Source organism: Chrysemys picta, chromosome 3, assembly GCF_011386835.1.
Source record: "Chrysemys picta bellii isolate R12L10 chromosome 3, ASM1138683v2, whole genome shotgun sequence".
NCBI lineage: Eukaryota > Metazoa > Chordata > Testudines > Emydidae > Chrysemys > Chrysemys picta.
Window position 1 is genome coordinate 104,545,629 of NC_088793.1, and position 18,425 is coordinate 104,564,053.

Sequence of the window (18,425 nt, forward strand, 5' to 3'; positions counted from 1 at the left end):
ACACTGGGTACATGCTCAGAAGGGCCGGCTCCAGTCACCAGCCGACCAAGCATGTGCTTGGGGCAGCACCTTGGAAGGGGCGGCCAATCTTGGGGTAGTGGGGGTGCCCGGGGTTTTTTGTTTTTTTTTGGTTCGGTGGGGCAGCGCTCGAGGTTTTTTTGTTTGTTTGTTTTTGTTTCAGCAGCGCGGCACAGTGGGGGTGGGGGCTTCGGCGGTGCGACACTGGGGGGGGAGGGGTGGGGGTTGGCATGGTGCAGAGCTGGGGTTGTGCGGCCTGGCGCAGCCCTCGGGGTTTGGGCAGCGCGGCGCTGGGGGTGGGGGGAGTTTGGCGGCCCGGCCCGGCGCTCGGGGGAGGGGGGGTTTCGGCGGTGCGGCACGGCGCTGGGGGCAGGGGTTTCGGCGGCTCGGCACTCGGGGGGGAGGCCAGGGGTTTTGGCGGCGCGGCGCTCGGGGGGGGGGGGGGGCTGGGTGTTACGGTGGGGCAGCGCTTTTTTTTTTTTGCCTGGGGCGGCAAAAAGAGTTAGAGCTGGCCCTGATGTTCAGGGTAGCTAGTCCCTCCCCGTTTGTGCTGCCGCAACTACATTCTGTTTTTAGAGCACTAGCTCAGTGAGAGCTAGTGTGGGTATATCTCCTTGAACTGGGAATCACACCCCCAGCTCCAAGTGGAGACATATCCTTACTGTGTGGCTGCTATTCCAGCTACTGCTGCAGAGGCTGGGTGTGTGCGCAATTGTGTATATCCTTTCTTGGCTAAATTTTGCCCGTTTTTTTGACTCTGCTGTAAATTGGTGTTTGCTATGAAGGGTTTTATTGTGTGTGTCTTGCCTGGCCTAAATTCCAACATAGCTCCCTGCAGTCCCCTCTTGTTTAATGCCAAGCTGAGAAAAATCCTGGCTCTTGATTTTATTTGGACTTTCATTTGCTAGGCCCAATCCTGAGCATCTGCAACTCCTAAGCGTCTGTGAAGGTAATGGGAGTTGTGGGTGCTCAGTGCTGCTCAAGATAAAGGCTTTTTTTTTTTTTTTTAAACAAGAGAGGGAGCATGTCAGAGTTCAGCAGGGTACCAGACTACATATGTGCAATTTCCAAAAAAGCACAGACTGCATTTAATCTGCTGCATAGATGCATTGCAATGCAATGGATGAATAACTGACAGACTTCTGTCTCTTGTACCTGCATTTGATGCCTCAGACAACGGAGTGTGTGGTGTGTAACAGTTTATCTATATACCCGGATATGAACATACCAGAGACTTAAGTTTTCAGACATTACACCAAAACCCCCAGAAAATGAATGACACGCTGCCATTCAAGAATTCACGACCACCACATCTGAATTGGCTTCTCACTATTTTTTCTATGTATAAATGAGAAAGCTAAGCAAATTCTTTTTGTCGGATGCAAAATTCTCTGGAATGAAATGGCAAAACATTTTGCGACTTTTGCATGGACCTAAAAAATTATTCTTATTTTTTTCTAAACTTTTAGATTTCACAGCTATCACTCAGTTTCATTTAGCAGAGGAAAAACATGAAATGCCAAAACTTACAGAAAAAATTATCAACTGAGAACTCCGACAACAGGCTGCTTGGAAAAAAATGGGTCAGTACATGCAACTGTTATTAGCCATACAAATCTTTATTAATCTTTTTATCTTTATGATATATGAATGGGCCAAATTCAGTTCTCATTTATACTAGTGTAAATATGGAGTAACACCATCAAGATTAGTGTTCTGAATGGGAGCTGAATTTGGGCCAATATGCAATGGGTGAAATTCAGATTAGCACAAGGCCTGTGCACCACTTAAGCTCCATTTTGATGACTTCAGTGGTGTGACTTTACCCTCACAGAAATAAGAAATTATTAAAAAAAAAAAGTGATTTATTATTAGCAATCTTGTGTAAGAAAAATACAAAGATTATAGCCTGTAATTTGTTTTGCTATCTTACATCAAGATCAAAAATAGCTGCTTGTCAATTAACCTTGGCGTAAATATTTATCTGGATAGTCTGGTTATGAGTACTGTGCATGCACGCATTATTACTTTAATGTCATGAACAGATGCACTCAATAAGTAGAAAAAGAATCTGATCAAGTAAAAAAAACACAAATAAAAACCACACTGATATCTAAAATTCAATCTATACATTGACATAATTTGCTATCATGTTTTATGTACAACACAGGATTGTGTTCAACATATTAGAAAAATTTCTGCTCTAAGTCTGGAGAACGTGCATAGAAGAAATCGGTGGAACTATTTTCACTTATACTGATGTAAATGAGAGCAGAATTTGGCCCATTTAGTTCAATACTATAAAGAGCTTTAAGACACATGTAATAGGATCAGTAATGGCAAATAAGAGAATATGCATGAAAACCAGGCCTACCCTTAAGATGTAATGAGATGTCTAAAAGAACAATATTGCATATTTAAAACATGATTTTTCCTTATGCTGCTAGGGATAGCATATTGTACTATTAGGTACTTCTACCCAAAAAGTACAATCCTGAAAATTATAGCTGCTAAATAACGTTATGTCTCACCTAACTGCTTTTCCAGTTCCTCTCTCCGTATCCTAGCAAGCCGTTGTCTGTCATCAACTTTTAGTACAGGTGGATGGTCTGCAACAACAAAAAACAAACAAAAATCAGGAAGAGAGATTAAGATCTTATATTAGAAAATGCAAGTTTACTAGAACAGCAACCACTACCTACAATGGTAGCTATAATGGCAGTCTCAAACATATAAAATCCAGTGTCTCCAGAAATCCCTCATATTAAACGAAGACTATCTATTTAATATAAGTGTGAACCCATTCTAATTATACCAAGGTGAAAAGAACCAACATAAATGCTCACTGAAAAATCTAGGGTAATGTGGCAACCCTGATCCCTCTAGCAAGGTTGGTTGTTCTTGCTACAACAAAGCTAGATTTTTTTTAGATCTTTATAACTTAGAGACTTTAAAAATCACTTTGGAGTCAACTTTGGTTCTTTTTTTGTGTGGGTACAGTTTGGAAAAAAAACAGTTTATCTCAAGGAAGAAATACAGTAAGATGCTGTTTAGTAATGGGGACATTTCTGGGATTTTAAAAAATGATGGGAGATTCAGCAGAGTTTAACTTTAACCATGTAAGTAATATCATAGCATGCTTCAAAATAAACACAAGCTTAAGTGCTTTCCTGAATCAATAAACCAAGCATACATCATGTATTTTTAATTTTTGTGTGTGTGTTCTGAAGCTGGTAGGGCAATAGTGCAATATCTCATTGATGTTGCATTGTAATTTCCAATAAGACACTGAAACCAAACCTTGATACAGAACCACAGAGTACGCTCACTGTACAGTACATCGACCATGAAATGGTAATAGCTTTGAAAAAGCCATTTCCTTTAGGACTGTTGAAGTGCAGTACATGAAAAACCAAGTTAGATCTTGACAAAGTAATGCGCAGAATTTATGTCCCCCACAGAAAAATGACTCTCTGATGGGGAAGCAAAGGGAAGCCACAAGAGCAGTCATGCAATCCTCCCCAGCAGTATGTTTTGGATGCCCAGGGCAGCCAGCAGAGAGGTAAATTACTGTGGGGCATGGAGCGGGACTGGGAAAGATCCAGCTGGTGGCTCCTACCCTGCAATGGGCTCCATTGCTAGTCACAGCTGAGCTGGGGAAGATGGGACTTCCTCTTCCCCTGCATGGCATCCGGGGCTGGGTCAGACCCACCCCTAATTCCCCCCTTCCCCACTGCAAGAAGCTCTGCAAACCTCCTCCCCCCACTTTCTGGGCTCATTGCTCCTCAGCTGCAGGGGGAGGGATCCCTGTACAGGGAGCTGCTCCACCATCCACCCAACCCCTGTGCATACCCAGACCCTCCCGCCGAACCTCACCCCCTGCACTCAGAACCACGCTGATGAACCCCACTTTCCCTGCACCTGGACCACTCCAACAAGCCACCCGGATCCCCACCCCACTGAGCCCCAACCAGTGCACCTGGATCTCCACCCCACTGAGCCCCATTCCCACAGCATCTGAACCCCTCAATGAAGGTACTTTGTCAGGGGAGATGTGGCAAAACTTGCTTTGCCACTACCTATTCTTTACTTGTTCTTTAGATAAATGAGTTCAGTCTTCAGGGTTGTTAATTTGACACTCCTCACAAATACTGAAAAGTTTACTAAAAAAACAAACAAACAACAGAAAAACAGAATGATTGAAAAGATTTTGGGGTATAATAAACAGTCAGTGTTATTTTGATACTGGGAAGAACTAGACCCCAGTTTTTATAGTTTTCATATTAAAACAAAGAATGGGGCTGGGACTGTGTCTTCATCATGAAAAGAGACTAGGACATTCTGGATGCGACTGGAATCTAAATAATAATGTAAGCAAGGTAACTATTAATATAGATACTACTGTGCTTCTAGAATCTCAAATGCATCAGTTTTCAAGTAAAGGAAGTGGCACTCAATTTATACATGCAGTTATGCAACGTGAGTGCACATATATTTGATATACACCATCATATCAGGGATATGTGTGCATAAGTAAGTGTGTGCTAACGTCTGCATATGACTGCACTTTACTTTGAAAATCTGGTTTTATAATGTCCAAAGCCATGCTCCAACAGAAAACAACACTTTCACTGAATAAAGTTGAGGGAAAACATACATATTTGTGGAAAATAAATGTTGAAGCGAGGTTGAGATGTTTAAAAACTGATTTATGATGGCTGAGTTACAGTAAATAAATAATTTAGATATAATCATCTGACCTGATGCTGGTGCACTAGAATGACAGAACCTTATCATCGTGGATGAATAAATTGTTGCTCCCTGCCTTAAGTTTAATTATTTTAAAAATGTTATCAGTGAACAATGATCTGATGATGTAATACCAATCTGATTAGTGGTTAGAGATTACAGTCCTGATTCAATAAATTACACTAATGGAAGACTAGAACAACAGTGGCAAATCACACTCAATGTTGGTAGAACGAAAGATAAATATATTAACTGGGCTACAAGCTGAAAATTAGGTTAACATTACTAAAGTGAAGTGAAAAGTCATTAACAAGGATACAGGTAATTTGTTACCTAAACCCACCATGCCAGATTCTTAATTATTGTACATTGGCCTAGATTCCCGAAGGCTATGCTGTTTTATGCCAGTTTTGACTCTGGGTCCCATGCATGGTAGATATTCAGAATTTGGATTGATTTAAGAAAAACGGTGGCTCTTGTCCATTCTTTTTAACATACAGGGGCAGGATACAGGTTAACACAGCATTCCTTTCTGGAATGCCAACAAACCCCTCAATTCTTGTGACTGGCCCAGAGAAGACAGTTTATAAATCTCTCCAACTCGAGTAGGCTGTAGACATTTGGATCATTGTGCAATAAATATGAAATCCCCTAGGAAAGAGTTTGTTTTCAGCAACTTCAGCATTCTGTCAACTTGATGGTAAGTGATCGGGGAGATCAGGATCATCTAGAGTACATGCTGCTTCTTTCAGAATACACTATTCCCTACCTGGTTCTTTTCTACCTTCTGTCAGATGTTTACGTAGGAGAGAAGGAGAGGGATTCCTCTGAAAGGAACAAAGATTATAAGGAAAGATGAATTGTGAAAGTCTTGGCTAATAATGAGCAGCGGCTTGAATAAAAAAAAAAAAAGTGCTCTCTGCCATTCAATTTAAATAACTCAATTACTCTTGCTACATTGCACATTTAACAATCCTGATAGATATGCTAGAAAAGCCTCATGGAATTCAGCAGTATGTCCCAAATTGTGCAGGCAGTGCGCCTGTATTCTATCATGGGTTGTTCTCCATTGTATTTTTTGGGTGTGTGTAAGAGGAAATAAATTTTGGCAGAAGGGTGGGTATGAGAGCTCAGAGATTAGTGCCAAACCAAATATCACACCTGCCTCTGCTCTGCTGGTGGTTGGAATAGACAGGGGTAATGAAGCAAATCCTACTAGGTTAATTACATGTCTCTACTAGGTCTGGAAATCAACCCTTCATTGTTTGGCCTCATGCCCAAACTCCAACAATAGCACTCTGGATCCCACTGATCAGCTGACACTCTGAGTATATAATTTTAAAATATGTGGTTAGGTAGAAAAGTTCCACAGGGCACTGCTACCTCTTTTGTCTCTCGTCTCTTTGCACATTTAGACAGGGTCTCTCAGTTCAATACATTCATGTCTAGGACCCAGAGGGACTGGCACTTTAGAGGAGTGTGAAAATGCCAGTCTATGTTCAGAGTAACATAACTCTGCCTTAATCTTATTTATCATGGTCACCTGCTCTGGGTTCTCTCACAGCGAGATGGAAGATGTGGTGCTAGGGGCCACTGCTGCAGAGTTCCCTCAGCTCTCATTCACCTAAGTGGGAGTTGAGGGTGCACAGCTTCTTGTAGAAGGTGCTGAAGCAAGTTGCAGGAGCCGGCTGTTGGTATGGAAGTTGCTGAGTGGTCATGCTGCAATGTCTTTGTATTCATTATGCTCAGCTCCCCGTTTCATTATACTATTGAGATAATTATACTTAACAGAATTTCAGGGCATAATATACAAATGCTCAATATTTTACCTGTCTGACAGGAGTGCTCTGAGGTTATCAGGGAGGCACTGGTCATGGCTCCATAGCAAAAGTTTAATTTAGAACTTAAAGCAGGGATGCAACCCCTATGAAAATACAGTGAACCCTCCACAAAAGTTACACTGCTTCCTTTTTGAGTACAGAATGAATACATTTTCTGAGAATTTACAAGTAAAATCTATGAAATTAGTTTAGGAGTTATAATTAAACTAGATCCCTTAAGAAATGTAGCACTCAGTGTCAACCTTTTTTGTCTCCAACTATCTTAGCAATGGAATAATAGACTCATCAAACTTTCCATATAATTAATATTAATTGAAATTTTCTGCATAGGTTACATTTGAAGAAATTAGGTTATAATTATGCTAAATTACTGATTATTATATCTAATTATTAAGATTGCTTCATAGACGATGGGCCAGTTTCAGTAGCTCAGGCCACTCTTAACTGGGGCCATTGTGACATCACAGATAATGCTCCTTTCTTCGTGCCCATCTCCACTCAACACCCATAAGCACTCCTCACACACAAACACTTCCCTTCCCCTCTTGACGGCCATGGTACTGCTTTGTGGTGGTGGGAGACCTGAGGTGGACAGTGAGGGAGGTCAGGGGGAGAGAATGAGGAAGTGGATTGGATAGGGGGAAGCTGGTGTGTGTGAGGGCCCATGGGAAAGGAGGACCGTGTGTTGGCCACCAGTGCTATTCAAAGGGAGAGCCTTCCTCTCATCTACATTCTCTCTATCTCCCTAATCCTTGCACTGTTCTGTTCTCATCTGCCTCAAGCCTTTTATAGATAACTTTTAAAAAAGAAATAGATCTGTTTCCTTTCAGCTATGACAGTCAAGTTCCAGTTTCACATCATGGAAGATTACTTGGTAAGTGTGCTGGCATATTTTTTACAAAAATAATTATAACAAAAACACCACCACCATCGCCCCTCCACCCACTCACAGAGTAAACTTTGTTCAGGACAGAACTTGGGCATTTTTACTACCATGTCATGAAAATGCTTTGAGCATGTTTTCATAACAGTGGTAAAAACAACTGTATCAGCTAAATCAGTAAACCAATTGCAAGTTAAGGGCCAGATTCACTAGTAAACACTGACTGGTTTGCACTGTTTCACTGATGCAAAACAACTGTAAACCTGGTGTAATTGGCCACTACACTGCAGCTATTTTGTGCTGTTCCAGAGTTCTGCAAAACACACAAAATGTATCAGTGAATTCAGCCTTAATGGATAAAATAAAATTTTAAAAAAATGTAACGTTTGATACGAATACATTGTGAGACTCATTCTGGACATTACACGGTAGCGCTCTCTTTTTGTATAGCATTCATGTAGTTATGGCTTGGTATAAGAAGAGGGCGGGAGCATTTGGTGAGCAGTGAAGTGGTGCTATGCCCAGTCCGCCACTGGTGCAAGATCCCTGAGGGACTTCATTCTAGTGGCGTAGGTTACAGGTGCTCTTGTTAAGCTCTAATGTGCATGGAGCCTAGAAACTCAGAAACTGTAACTCCATCTCCACTTTGCCCAAGCTCCCCTGGGACTGAGTGGAGAACCAAGCTTTAGGAACTGAGTTTTGTTTGGGATGGGGCAGAAACTCTACTCACTCACAAACAGTGTGAGCGATTGCTTAAGACTCTGGCACTGTTATAACCATGGAATGAAAATGCATGTGACCCTTGTCAACACCTGTCTTAGCCGGGGGAAGCGGCACCATTCTGAAACATGGGTACTAATTTTACTAGTGCAGAGGCAGCCTTGCTAGCTTTAAGATTGTGCCTCATGCACTGAGACCTGACTCCTTCCATTTAGGAACTAAGGGCTTGTCTACACAACTATTTAAATCGTAGCAAGCAAGGGTGTGAAACTACCCCCAAGGTAGCCTGTTGATTTCATGTGCTTTTTCTGGTGTAAGTACAGATAGAGAGATGACTTTTTTCCCCATTTTTCAGAACTAAAATGTACATGGCTTTTTTGCTTCTTTGTGCATCATCAGCACAGCTGAGCAGGAATAATCATTCATAATTATTTTCAACTGAAGTAGCAGCAGATGAAATATAAGAGCCCAAAACATTTTTAAAGGTTCTACAAAAATAACAGCTTTTCTGTGGTCTAGGCAAACAAACAGTGGTGATGAGAAGTGTATAATGGCGTACCTGCTTTAGCTGCAGAGCTGTTGGGGCTTTGCCCTGAAGCAACAGAAGTGGGAAGGCTGGAAGAAGCAGCTTTCTTGTCTTGCACTTTAGAGTCTTCTGATGCTAAAAAGAGAAGGGAAAGAGATTACATAATTAACCATGCTATTAGAAAACAGTCTCTCTCTATTACACTGTAAGTTACTCATGTTATATAGCATTTAATTAACAACTCTGGCCCTGCCTGTTATTTTAGAAAAAGTACCCTATAACATTTGGTGCACACAAATGGTCCTTCCAAATTTCCCCACAAAACTTCAACGCCATGCATGATTATCATAGAATATTCAGGCTGGAAGAGACCTCAGGAGGTCATCTAGTCCAATCCCCTGCTCAAAGCAGGATCAACACCAACTAAATCATCCCAGCCAGGGCTTTGTCAAGCCGGGCCATAAAAACCTCTAAGGATGGAGATTCCACCACCTCCCTAGGTAACCCATTCCAGTGCTTCACCACTCTCCTAGTGAAACAGTGTTTCCTAATATCCAACCTAGATCTCCTCCACTGCAACTTGAGACCATTGCTTCTTGTTCTGTCATCTGCCACCACTGAGACCAGCCTAGCTCCATCCTCTTTGGAACCCCCCTTCAGGTAGTTGAAGGCTATCAAATCTCCCCCTCACTCTTCTCTTCTGCAGATTAAATAATCCCAGTTCCCTCAGCCTCTCCTAAGTCATGTGCTCCAGCCCCCTAATCATTTCCGTTGCCTTCTGCTGGACTCTCTCCAATTTGTCCACATCCCTTCTGTAGTGGGTGGACCAAAACTGGGCACAATACTCCAGGTGTGGCCTCACCAGCGCCGAATAGAGGGGAATAATTACTTCCCTCGATCTGCTGGCAATGCTCCTACTAATACAGCCCAATATGCCGTTGGCCTTCTTGGCCTTCAACGAGGGCACACTGCTGACTCATATCCAGCTTCTCGTCCACTGTAATCCCCAGGTCCTTTTCTGCAGAACTGCTGCTTAACCAGTCGGTCTCCAGGCTGTGGCGGTGCATAGGATTCTTCCTTCCTAATCTAGCCATGCAACTCCCCATTCAGGTTGAGGAAAGATGTATAACAAAATTCCCCTCTACAGTGCTCCCTTTAATACTGTCTCTGAATTGTCTATGCTATACTACTAAAGGCTCATTTTTTTCTCGTTTCCTCTCAGCGATGCTTAAATCCATGTTGAGTCATTACCTCTGACCAGCATATGAGACCACTGCTTCCAAAATCAGCCACATATACCAAAATTCATCAGCCTTCAAACGCCTGCTCCTGATCCAGTTCCTATAGAAGCAGGGCCGGCTCTAGCTTTTTTGCTGCCCCAAGCAGCAAAAAAAAGCGCCGCCCCCCGAGCCCCCCCGCCGAGCGCCGGAGCCCGCCCCCGCCCCCCGCCGAGCGCCACCGGAACCCCCCTCCAGCGCCGCGCCCGCGCTGCCCCCTCGCCGAGCCCCGCGCAACCGGAGCCCGCCCCCCCAGCGCCGCGCCGCCGGAGTGTCCCCCTCCCCGCGGAATGCCGTGCTGCGCTCCCCCCGCCGCCCCTTACAAGGTGCCACCCCAAGCATGTGCTTGGGTGCCTGGTGCCGGCCCTGTATAGAAGGAGCTGGATTGGGCTCTTAATTGGGGCTAATAGCAAAGCAGCAGAAGCAACAACTGATTGAGGCTGCCCAGTGATTTACGAGTAGCACAAACACTCCAACTAGAACTCAGCCGTCAAACTGGAAAATCAGAACAAACATTTGATTCGGTTCCAAAAATGTTCAGAATATATGTCAGCAAATCGGAAACGTCTAGTCAGCTTCAAAAAAGAGGGACTGTCTCATCCCTTCCTGTTTCAGAGGAGGGATTTAACGCCATATGTCCTACCTCCCAGCTGAGTGCCTTAATCACCTGGCTATTGAGTCATTCTCACTCTCTCTTTGACCCAATGGCTAGTTGTCTATTCGTACAAAGTGGAACAGCTTCAGCAGGAGAATTGAGAGAACCCCCACCCCAGAACAGCTTAGAGGCTGGCGGTTAGGATGCTCATATAGCAGGGGGCAGATCTGAGTTCAAGTCCCTGCTAAGGATTCAAACTGGAGTCTCCTACACTCAAGTAAGTGCCCTAATTATTGGGCTAAATGTTATAAATGGGGGCGGGGGGGGAGAGCAAAGGTTTGTGCATGTACCACAAACACACTGTTTTCTGGAGCTGGCCCTGAAAACCATTTTCCCAGTTGAAATTAATTGGGTCAAATTTGCAAATAGTTTTGGGTCGACTGAAACTGCATTTATTTTTGGCAAATAAACTATTTGTCTGAAAACTTTTGCCCAGCTGTGACTCCAATTTATGTATCACCTATTGTACATTCTGTGCACTGAAGTAAAGAGGAATTTATATTGCTAAGAGTCAAACGCAAGTCCCAGCTTCTCGCATGTATTGCACAAAACATTAATAACACTTCAAAGGCTGTTTATATTTTACTAGCACACCATAAACCTCTGCTATAGGGTCAGATGACAATTTAGGGCTCGACTGAAAGCCTGCTGAAGTCAGTAGAAAGAGTCTCATTGATTTCAATGGACGTTGGCCCTTTGTGGGTCCAGAAAAAGATGCTTCTGGGCTCTACAAACTCCTTTACGTCTAGTGAGAAAGAAAAAATGGAAAGCTTCACTTTCACGTGTATTTAATCTTAGGCATAAATCAAAATAGTAACCTTGCTCTGATTATATTTAATGCAAACAAAGCCAGCCAGTCAGATTTCATGTCTCTTTCTCAGCGAGTGGTTTGCCTCTGTGGTATACTCTTCGACTGTATGAATGAGTACAATTTCCTAAAGCCAAACAACTTGGGAAAATTAGAACAATGGTCAGACTTTGCGGAAGGGTTTTTAGAATTATTTCCATTGGTTTGAACAAATTCTGACTCAAAGAAAAAGGGAGATTTGTATCAAAACCAATATTACTTTTAAAAATCTAAATTGTTTAACCGAAAATCTCATTAGAAATGAGAGCTGGAGAAATTTGATTGCCATAGCTTTCAACACTAACAGGTATTGCTCCATTAGGTTCACTTTGCTAAGTGAAGCTTTTAAGTCCCAGCTAATCAGAGAGATGGTATTGAAAACATAATTAAAAAACTTTCAGGAGGCCCCAAGGGATTTCCTAGTATTGTTTGCTTGAAGATTCTATATACTCTTCTGGGGAAAAAATAAAATAATTGAAGCACTATCTGGAATGATTAACAATAAAGCTTTGCTATTAAGCTCTTTACTGATCCTGCAGCCTGCATGAAGTGCTTTATTTCATCAGTCATAGTTTAGGGAGGGTAAAATAGAAAGGAGCGTGGCTAAGGTGCTATACAGCATCTACATCTGGGCTTCTAATGAAAAAATGGAAATTGAAAATGTTCCATTAAAAATGTCAGTTTTCAAAAGCCAGGAGTTTTCCTGAGAGCATTTTTTGACAATCAAACTTTTTTTGCTTTTGGGGAAGAAATTGTGTGTGATGTTTTGGAATTTTTTAAAAACATGTCTTACAAAAAATAATTGGCATTTTTTGACCAGCTCTAATAAGCATTAACCATGGAGCCACCAAGGGTATTGTCGACATAGCACCTGGGAGCATGCCTCTCAGTAAGGTAGACAGACATGCACTAGTGCACTAAAAGTAGCAGTAAGGATGTTGTGGCATGGGTGGCCACAAATTCAAGCCTGCCTGACCCCCTGGGTCCATGCTCAGGCAGCTAGCCTGTGCTACCAGCGATACTGCAACATCCACACTATTTTTAGCGAGCTAGTGCAAGTCTGTCTACCTCTACTGAGAGGCATGCTCACAGCGGTAGTGTAGACATACCCAAAAGTCAAGGGAAGTCATCCTTGTAGCACCAAGGTAGGGCTGGCTCTATCCACAATAAGTTAAATAAGCTAAAAAGCAGCACAGTGGAGGTCAGGACCTGTGAACATTTCCATTGTAAAGGCTGCTCTGAGAGTTCAATATCTTGCTATTTTAATGTCCTATTGGATGGGAACTTAGCAAAAGGATTTGTCCACCATAATAAGCAATAAAAATAACGTTACAGAATTTCAGATGCTTTTTGCCTAGCCCTTATATGCACAACCACCTTTGAAAAAATACAATAGAAAAATAATAGAACTTTGTGAGCACTTTGCCTCTAAACACATCTTTTCCAAAACAGTATATTTGAAACAGGCCGTATATTTTAGTTACTTTAGTTATAATCTCCTTTTTTCACTGCTGCGTCACTGACAACCCACACAGAAGTTCATCTTCAAAGCCTAATGGACAGTTTTTCCAAAGCCTGCCAAGACTTTGTGCTTACTATAAGCCTAAAAAAGACTAACAATGTGCCAAGGAGTTAAGGAAGCACCTTCCATCAAGATCAATAACTACGAACTTGAAGTGGTGAATGAGTTCAGATACCTGGGGTCCACTATCTCAGCCAACCTTTCACTTTAAACAGAACTCAACATCCGCACTGGAAAAGCCACCATAGAGGGTATGGCAAAACAACAAACTGACAGAACACACAAAGATCTCCGTGTATCGTGCATGTGTTATCAGCACACTGTTGTACGGGAGCAAGACATGGCAGGAGAAGAGGCTCAACAGCTTTAATCGAATCTTTGGCATCTCTTGGAGGGACAGAGTCACCAGCACTGAGGTGCTCAAGCAGGCATACCCAGCATGCAAACACTCCTCAAACAGAGACGCCTCTGCTGGCTTGGGTATGTGCCCCGAATTAATGATGGACGCATCCCAAAGGACATCCTCTATGGCGACTTGGCATCTGGAAAAAGACCCGAAGGATGCCCAAAATTGCATTTCAAGGATCTGTGCAAATGAGAAGAAATGGACATGGATGTGGACAAATGGGCAGATCACACTCAAGACAGCAGCCTTTGGAAACAAGAGCTTAACAGAGGTCTCCGGAGTTCCGAGAGGAAACCGTCCAGCTTAGCAGAGAAGAAAAAAGAGCTCACAGAAGGCAGAGCCCAAAGGGTCAAAACATCACCTTTAAATGTGACAGCTACGGCAGAGATTGTCTCTCTCGAGTGGGTCTCTTCAGCCATGTTCGCGGCGGCCATAAAACCAACATTCTTTACCTCTCGGGGCGCATACCCATGGTCTCTCGAGACTGAAGGATTCCTACTATTAATCTCCTTTTTTAATTTATATCAGCACTGTACCGCAACGGTCATGCAAAGTAATCTTTGGTAAGTGGTTTACTACTCCCTTTTGGGAATGTTGAGTGTTTTAGGCCCCAATCCTGCAAACAGCTATGTACATGGTTAACTTTACTCATGTGAGTAGTTCCATGGACTTCAGTGGGATAGGCATCCAATAGGTATTGGGAGATATGTATTAATACCATTGTACAAGACACTGGTAAGACCTCAACTGGAATATTGTGTACAGTTCTGGTCACCCATATTCAAAAAATAAATTCAAATGGGAACAGGTGCAGAGAAGGTTGATCTACTAGGTTGATCGGGGAACAAACACTATCTTACAAGGAGACTAAAAGAGCTTGTCTTGTTTAATCTAGCAAAACTAAGGCTGAAAGGTGATATCATTACTCTGTGTAAATACACCAGGGGAGTAAACACCAGGAGGGAGAAGAGCTATTTAAGCTAAAGGACAATGTTGGCATAAGAACAAATTGGTATAAACTGGCTAGGAACAAATTCAGGCTGGAAATTAGAAGAAGGTTTCGAACCATCAGAGAGGTTAGGCTCTGGAACAGCCTCTCAATAGGAATTGTGGGGGCAAGAAACTTAACTAGGTGTAAAATGGAGCTTGATAAATTTATGAATGGAATTATATGATAGGGTTGCAGTAGCAGAGGACTGAACTCAATGACCCAAGAGATCCCTGCCAGTCTTATGTTCCTATTCATGTGATTATGTTAAACACATGCATGTGTTCATAAGATTGAGCCTGTGAACTACATCAATCTGAAACTGGATGTTCAGATTTTTTAGTACAGATGCTTTTTAGGTTTTTTATTTTTGTGGCGTTAGTTTTTTTTTCAAATTGGTTTTACTCAGCTGTTATTTGTTTGCACATCTTTAACAGTGTATTTGCACTTTTTTCTTTTCCACACTGCATTGCACACCTATGAAACATCTTGTTAATTCCAAATCAATGATTTAATTGTGACTGCATAGTATAGAAAGCATACTTATAATTAGAGCCAGGCAAGTTTTCTTATGTGCATGAACCATTTTCACTTTCATTTTGGAAATTTCCTAATAAAAGAAATCATTAATTAAAAAAAAAAAAGGATCAAAGAATTGCTTGGGTTAAACAAATTGTGTCATTCCACCCCAAACAACTGTAGCTTGTTATTTTGCCAAGAAATTCAAATTTTCTTTATTTTGTTTCAAATCCAAAGTACATTTTATTTATTTGTTGATTGATTATTCAGGGTAGCCAAATAAATAAATCAGTTATTGACCCAGCTTTACTTGTAATAAGATATTGTGTACAAACATCAACACTGGTGCTGTATTTCCTATGTTTGTGGGAAGAAGTTTCAATACGTACTCATTTTACTGCACAAAGTGATGCTGAAATTAATAGGACACCACAAGCATGAATTTTAATGGTACAATACATGAAGTAAGAATAGCAATGACATTATGGAAATAGCCACTGTTAGTAGTATGTAATATGGGATAGATTACTTTACACCATAAATAGACTATTTAGACAACCAGACAGCTCTGTTTCCAAATCTAAGCATACAGCTGTATTGGTTGCAGCATGGTCTAATAACTGAACAGGGGCCCAGGAGCCAGAAAATTCTGATTTCTCTTCATAGAGCAACACTGAAGGAATGACCTCCTGTGGCAGACAGCAGCATGACAGGCACACCTGCCTCTGTTTCCCTTTTCAAAGTCCCCAGTAACTCCACTTCAGATTCATTTGACACAATAATATCTTCCTGGGGGTTGGTATGTTATATAACATCGTGCAAATGGTCCAAAACCGAAGTCTCAAAATATATAGTTCATTTCTCACCCCAGTGAAAACAGTCAGTGAGCTGACCTGAAATCTCGCTCCACATACCACACACGAGTGCTTGTGACTACACCCAGACTCTCTGGCAGGCCTCCCCTGTCCCATGGCAAACACCCCAGCCTATCCCTTCTGGAGTGTAACTCTGCTCTTCCTAGCAGGAAACCCCACAGTGTCTCTGCTAGGAGACCATCTTTACCAGGGGAGCACTCCTAATTCATCCCTGACCCCGCTCATGGTTCTTCTGGGTCCAGCTCTCTGGCCTTGGAGATGGCAGCAAGTAAGCTCCTTCAGCCCATGACTCTGGCACTCCAGCACAGAGCCACAGGCATCTCCCTCTGCTGTTCCTCCTGCCTTCAGCCCTGGCTCTCTGGTTTGGGATGCCAGACAGCAAACCCCTCCTGCTATTCTCCTTTCAGCTTCCTCTCCGGTTCCAAACATGCAATCTTTGGCAGCTCTCTCCTGCCCCTGACTCCCACTCAGTCAGCTCTGATTCACCAAATCTTTCCAATACCCTGGGCTCTCTCTAACCCTTTATAACCCTCCAGTGCTGCCCCACACTCCTAATTGGCCAAATGGGAGTACCTGCTCTGGCACAAGGGTGCCAGACCTACTTCATTTACTGGGGCCAGCCTCCCTGTGACAGCTCTAACACATGCTCTGCCACTGACCTTGAGTGATTCACAACCTAAAGCACTCTGGAAACCAAGAGGGCTATGTGCAGATTAAATAAAAAAGTTTTTAAGTGGGAAACTACCTACCAACCATAGGTATTGATTTTGCCTCCATCACTGTAGTACCTCAGCACCTCACAATTTTTAACGTGTTTGTCCTCAACTCATCCACTGAGGGAGGAGAGTGCTATTATCCCCATTGTACAGGTAGGGAACTGAGACCCACAGAGATGAGATGACTTGCCCAAGGTCACACAGAAAGTCAGTGTATACCACACTGAAGATCAATTTCTGCCAACATTTTCTGTCTCCCTGATTTTTACAGCTTCCCTGCTTGACAAAGACTTCACATCTAGCTCCCACTGCAGCTTCGTTTCCCCATCAAACAAAGTTATGCATGTGCTTAGGTCTTAAGTCTTTGCAGAATCAACGTTGGAGCTTGTTTCAAACAGCTTTCAATGCAACAATAATAAATAATAATGCCAAGGTCTTACAGAGTGCTTTTCACCCATAGATCTGCAAGTGCTCTACAAAAGAAGGCCAGAGTCATTATCCCTGTTTTACAGATGAGGAATGGGAGTCACAGAAAGAGGAGTGATTTGCCCAAGGTCATGGCAGCAGGCCAGTAGCAAAGCTAGGAATAGAACTCAGGTCTCTTGAGTCCTAGTCCAGTGTTCTATCCACTAAGCCACACTATGCATTCATACACAAGACCTTGCCTAAAACACTTCAGTTACATAGCCTCCGTGATTGGGTCTAAAATCTGTGGGAGATCACATATCCAGGCATAATGAATCAGCTAGAAAGGCCTGTACTCCACAGTTCATTAATTAATGAGTTTAAGTGACATCCTTAATGTTATTTGTATTTAATATTCATTAGAGTGCCATCCCAAGTCGCCACTAGGTCTACTGCAAGGATCTGTAGTCCCTAGCTTGTGTGTTATGGATACACTGCACAACTGGAAAAATGAGCTTTGACAGTGCTGCTTCAAACTTGTGGAATAATCTGCAGTGGCTGCAAGAAACATGAATTCCATAAATAAGCCAAATGTTTTCCCTCTGCACATAGTCTGCATTTTGTAGACAGCTTCTCTTTCCTTTGCATCACACACAATTCCCCTAGTATGTACACACTGCCATGTACACACAACTCCAAATTAGCAATGGCAAGATTCTAACTCAACAAAATGAGCTATAGCAAACGCACAGAAAATACACTTAAGCTGCTGATCTGCTAAACTCCCTCTTCACATTTTTAATATCCTTGCAACCCATCATTACCTGCTTAAGGATAGAAAAAGCAGCACAAAGGCCATATCTGTTGCAAATACACAGTAGGGAATTCTGTTTGTGCTGTTGATTTATTTCAAGTCATTTTAGCTCTTATTTAAATAATTTTTGCTTTAAAATTCCAGGTTTCAAGATTGCCTTTGGGGATTTACATGTAGGCATTGAATCTAAATGAGCAGCACTGGGCAAAGCTAAATTAAAAAGCATTTTAATTTATGTATCTATTTAGGTATTTAGAGAGTGTAAATAACCATGGGGTAATATCTAACAACTATCAGATTAAACAAGAGTCTGAAAAAACTTGACAGACTTCTAAAAATAATGTTTTATTACTTCAATTCAATATTTATTAGTCAATTTATCACGTTTCTTAAGTAACCAACGTAACACTACTCATTCCATTTCCCTCGGCTGCAGTTAAAATCTTTTGTCTCAAGTAGCTGTAGTAAATTTCTGTCCACTTCCCAACAAGAAACATCAAACAAAAACAAAAAACCAGAAGCTACAGTACTCAGTAAAGTACTCAGAGGCTGTTTAGTGACAGGAGAAGATACACATGCCAGTAAACTGGAGGCACCCAAATATCTGTAGATGTTTGACAAGTTAGTTACATTACAGGATAAAATAGGTATTGAGCAGAAGAGA

General features: G+C 42.2%; 1 protein-coding gene across 17 annotated transcripts in view; it reads right to left on the minus strand.

Annotated features, from left to right (window-relative positions):
• Nucleotides 1-18,425, minus strand: part of MAP7 (microtubule associated protein 7) — a 178,417-nt gene that overhangs the window by 68,216 nt on the left and 91,776 nt on the right. For all 17 annotated transcript variants that reach the window (XM_008176846.4, XM_065588746.1, XM_065588742.1 and 14 more), the window contains exons 2-3: nt 8,771-8,872; nt 2,550-2,627 (exon numbers count right to left, since the gene is read on the minus strand). In XM_008176846.4, the coding sequence (XP_008175068.2) occupies nt 2,550-2,627; nt 8,771-8,872 (180 nt within the window). The remainder of the gene's footprint in view (nt 1-2,549; nt 2,628-8,770; nt 8,873-18,425) is intronic.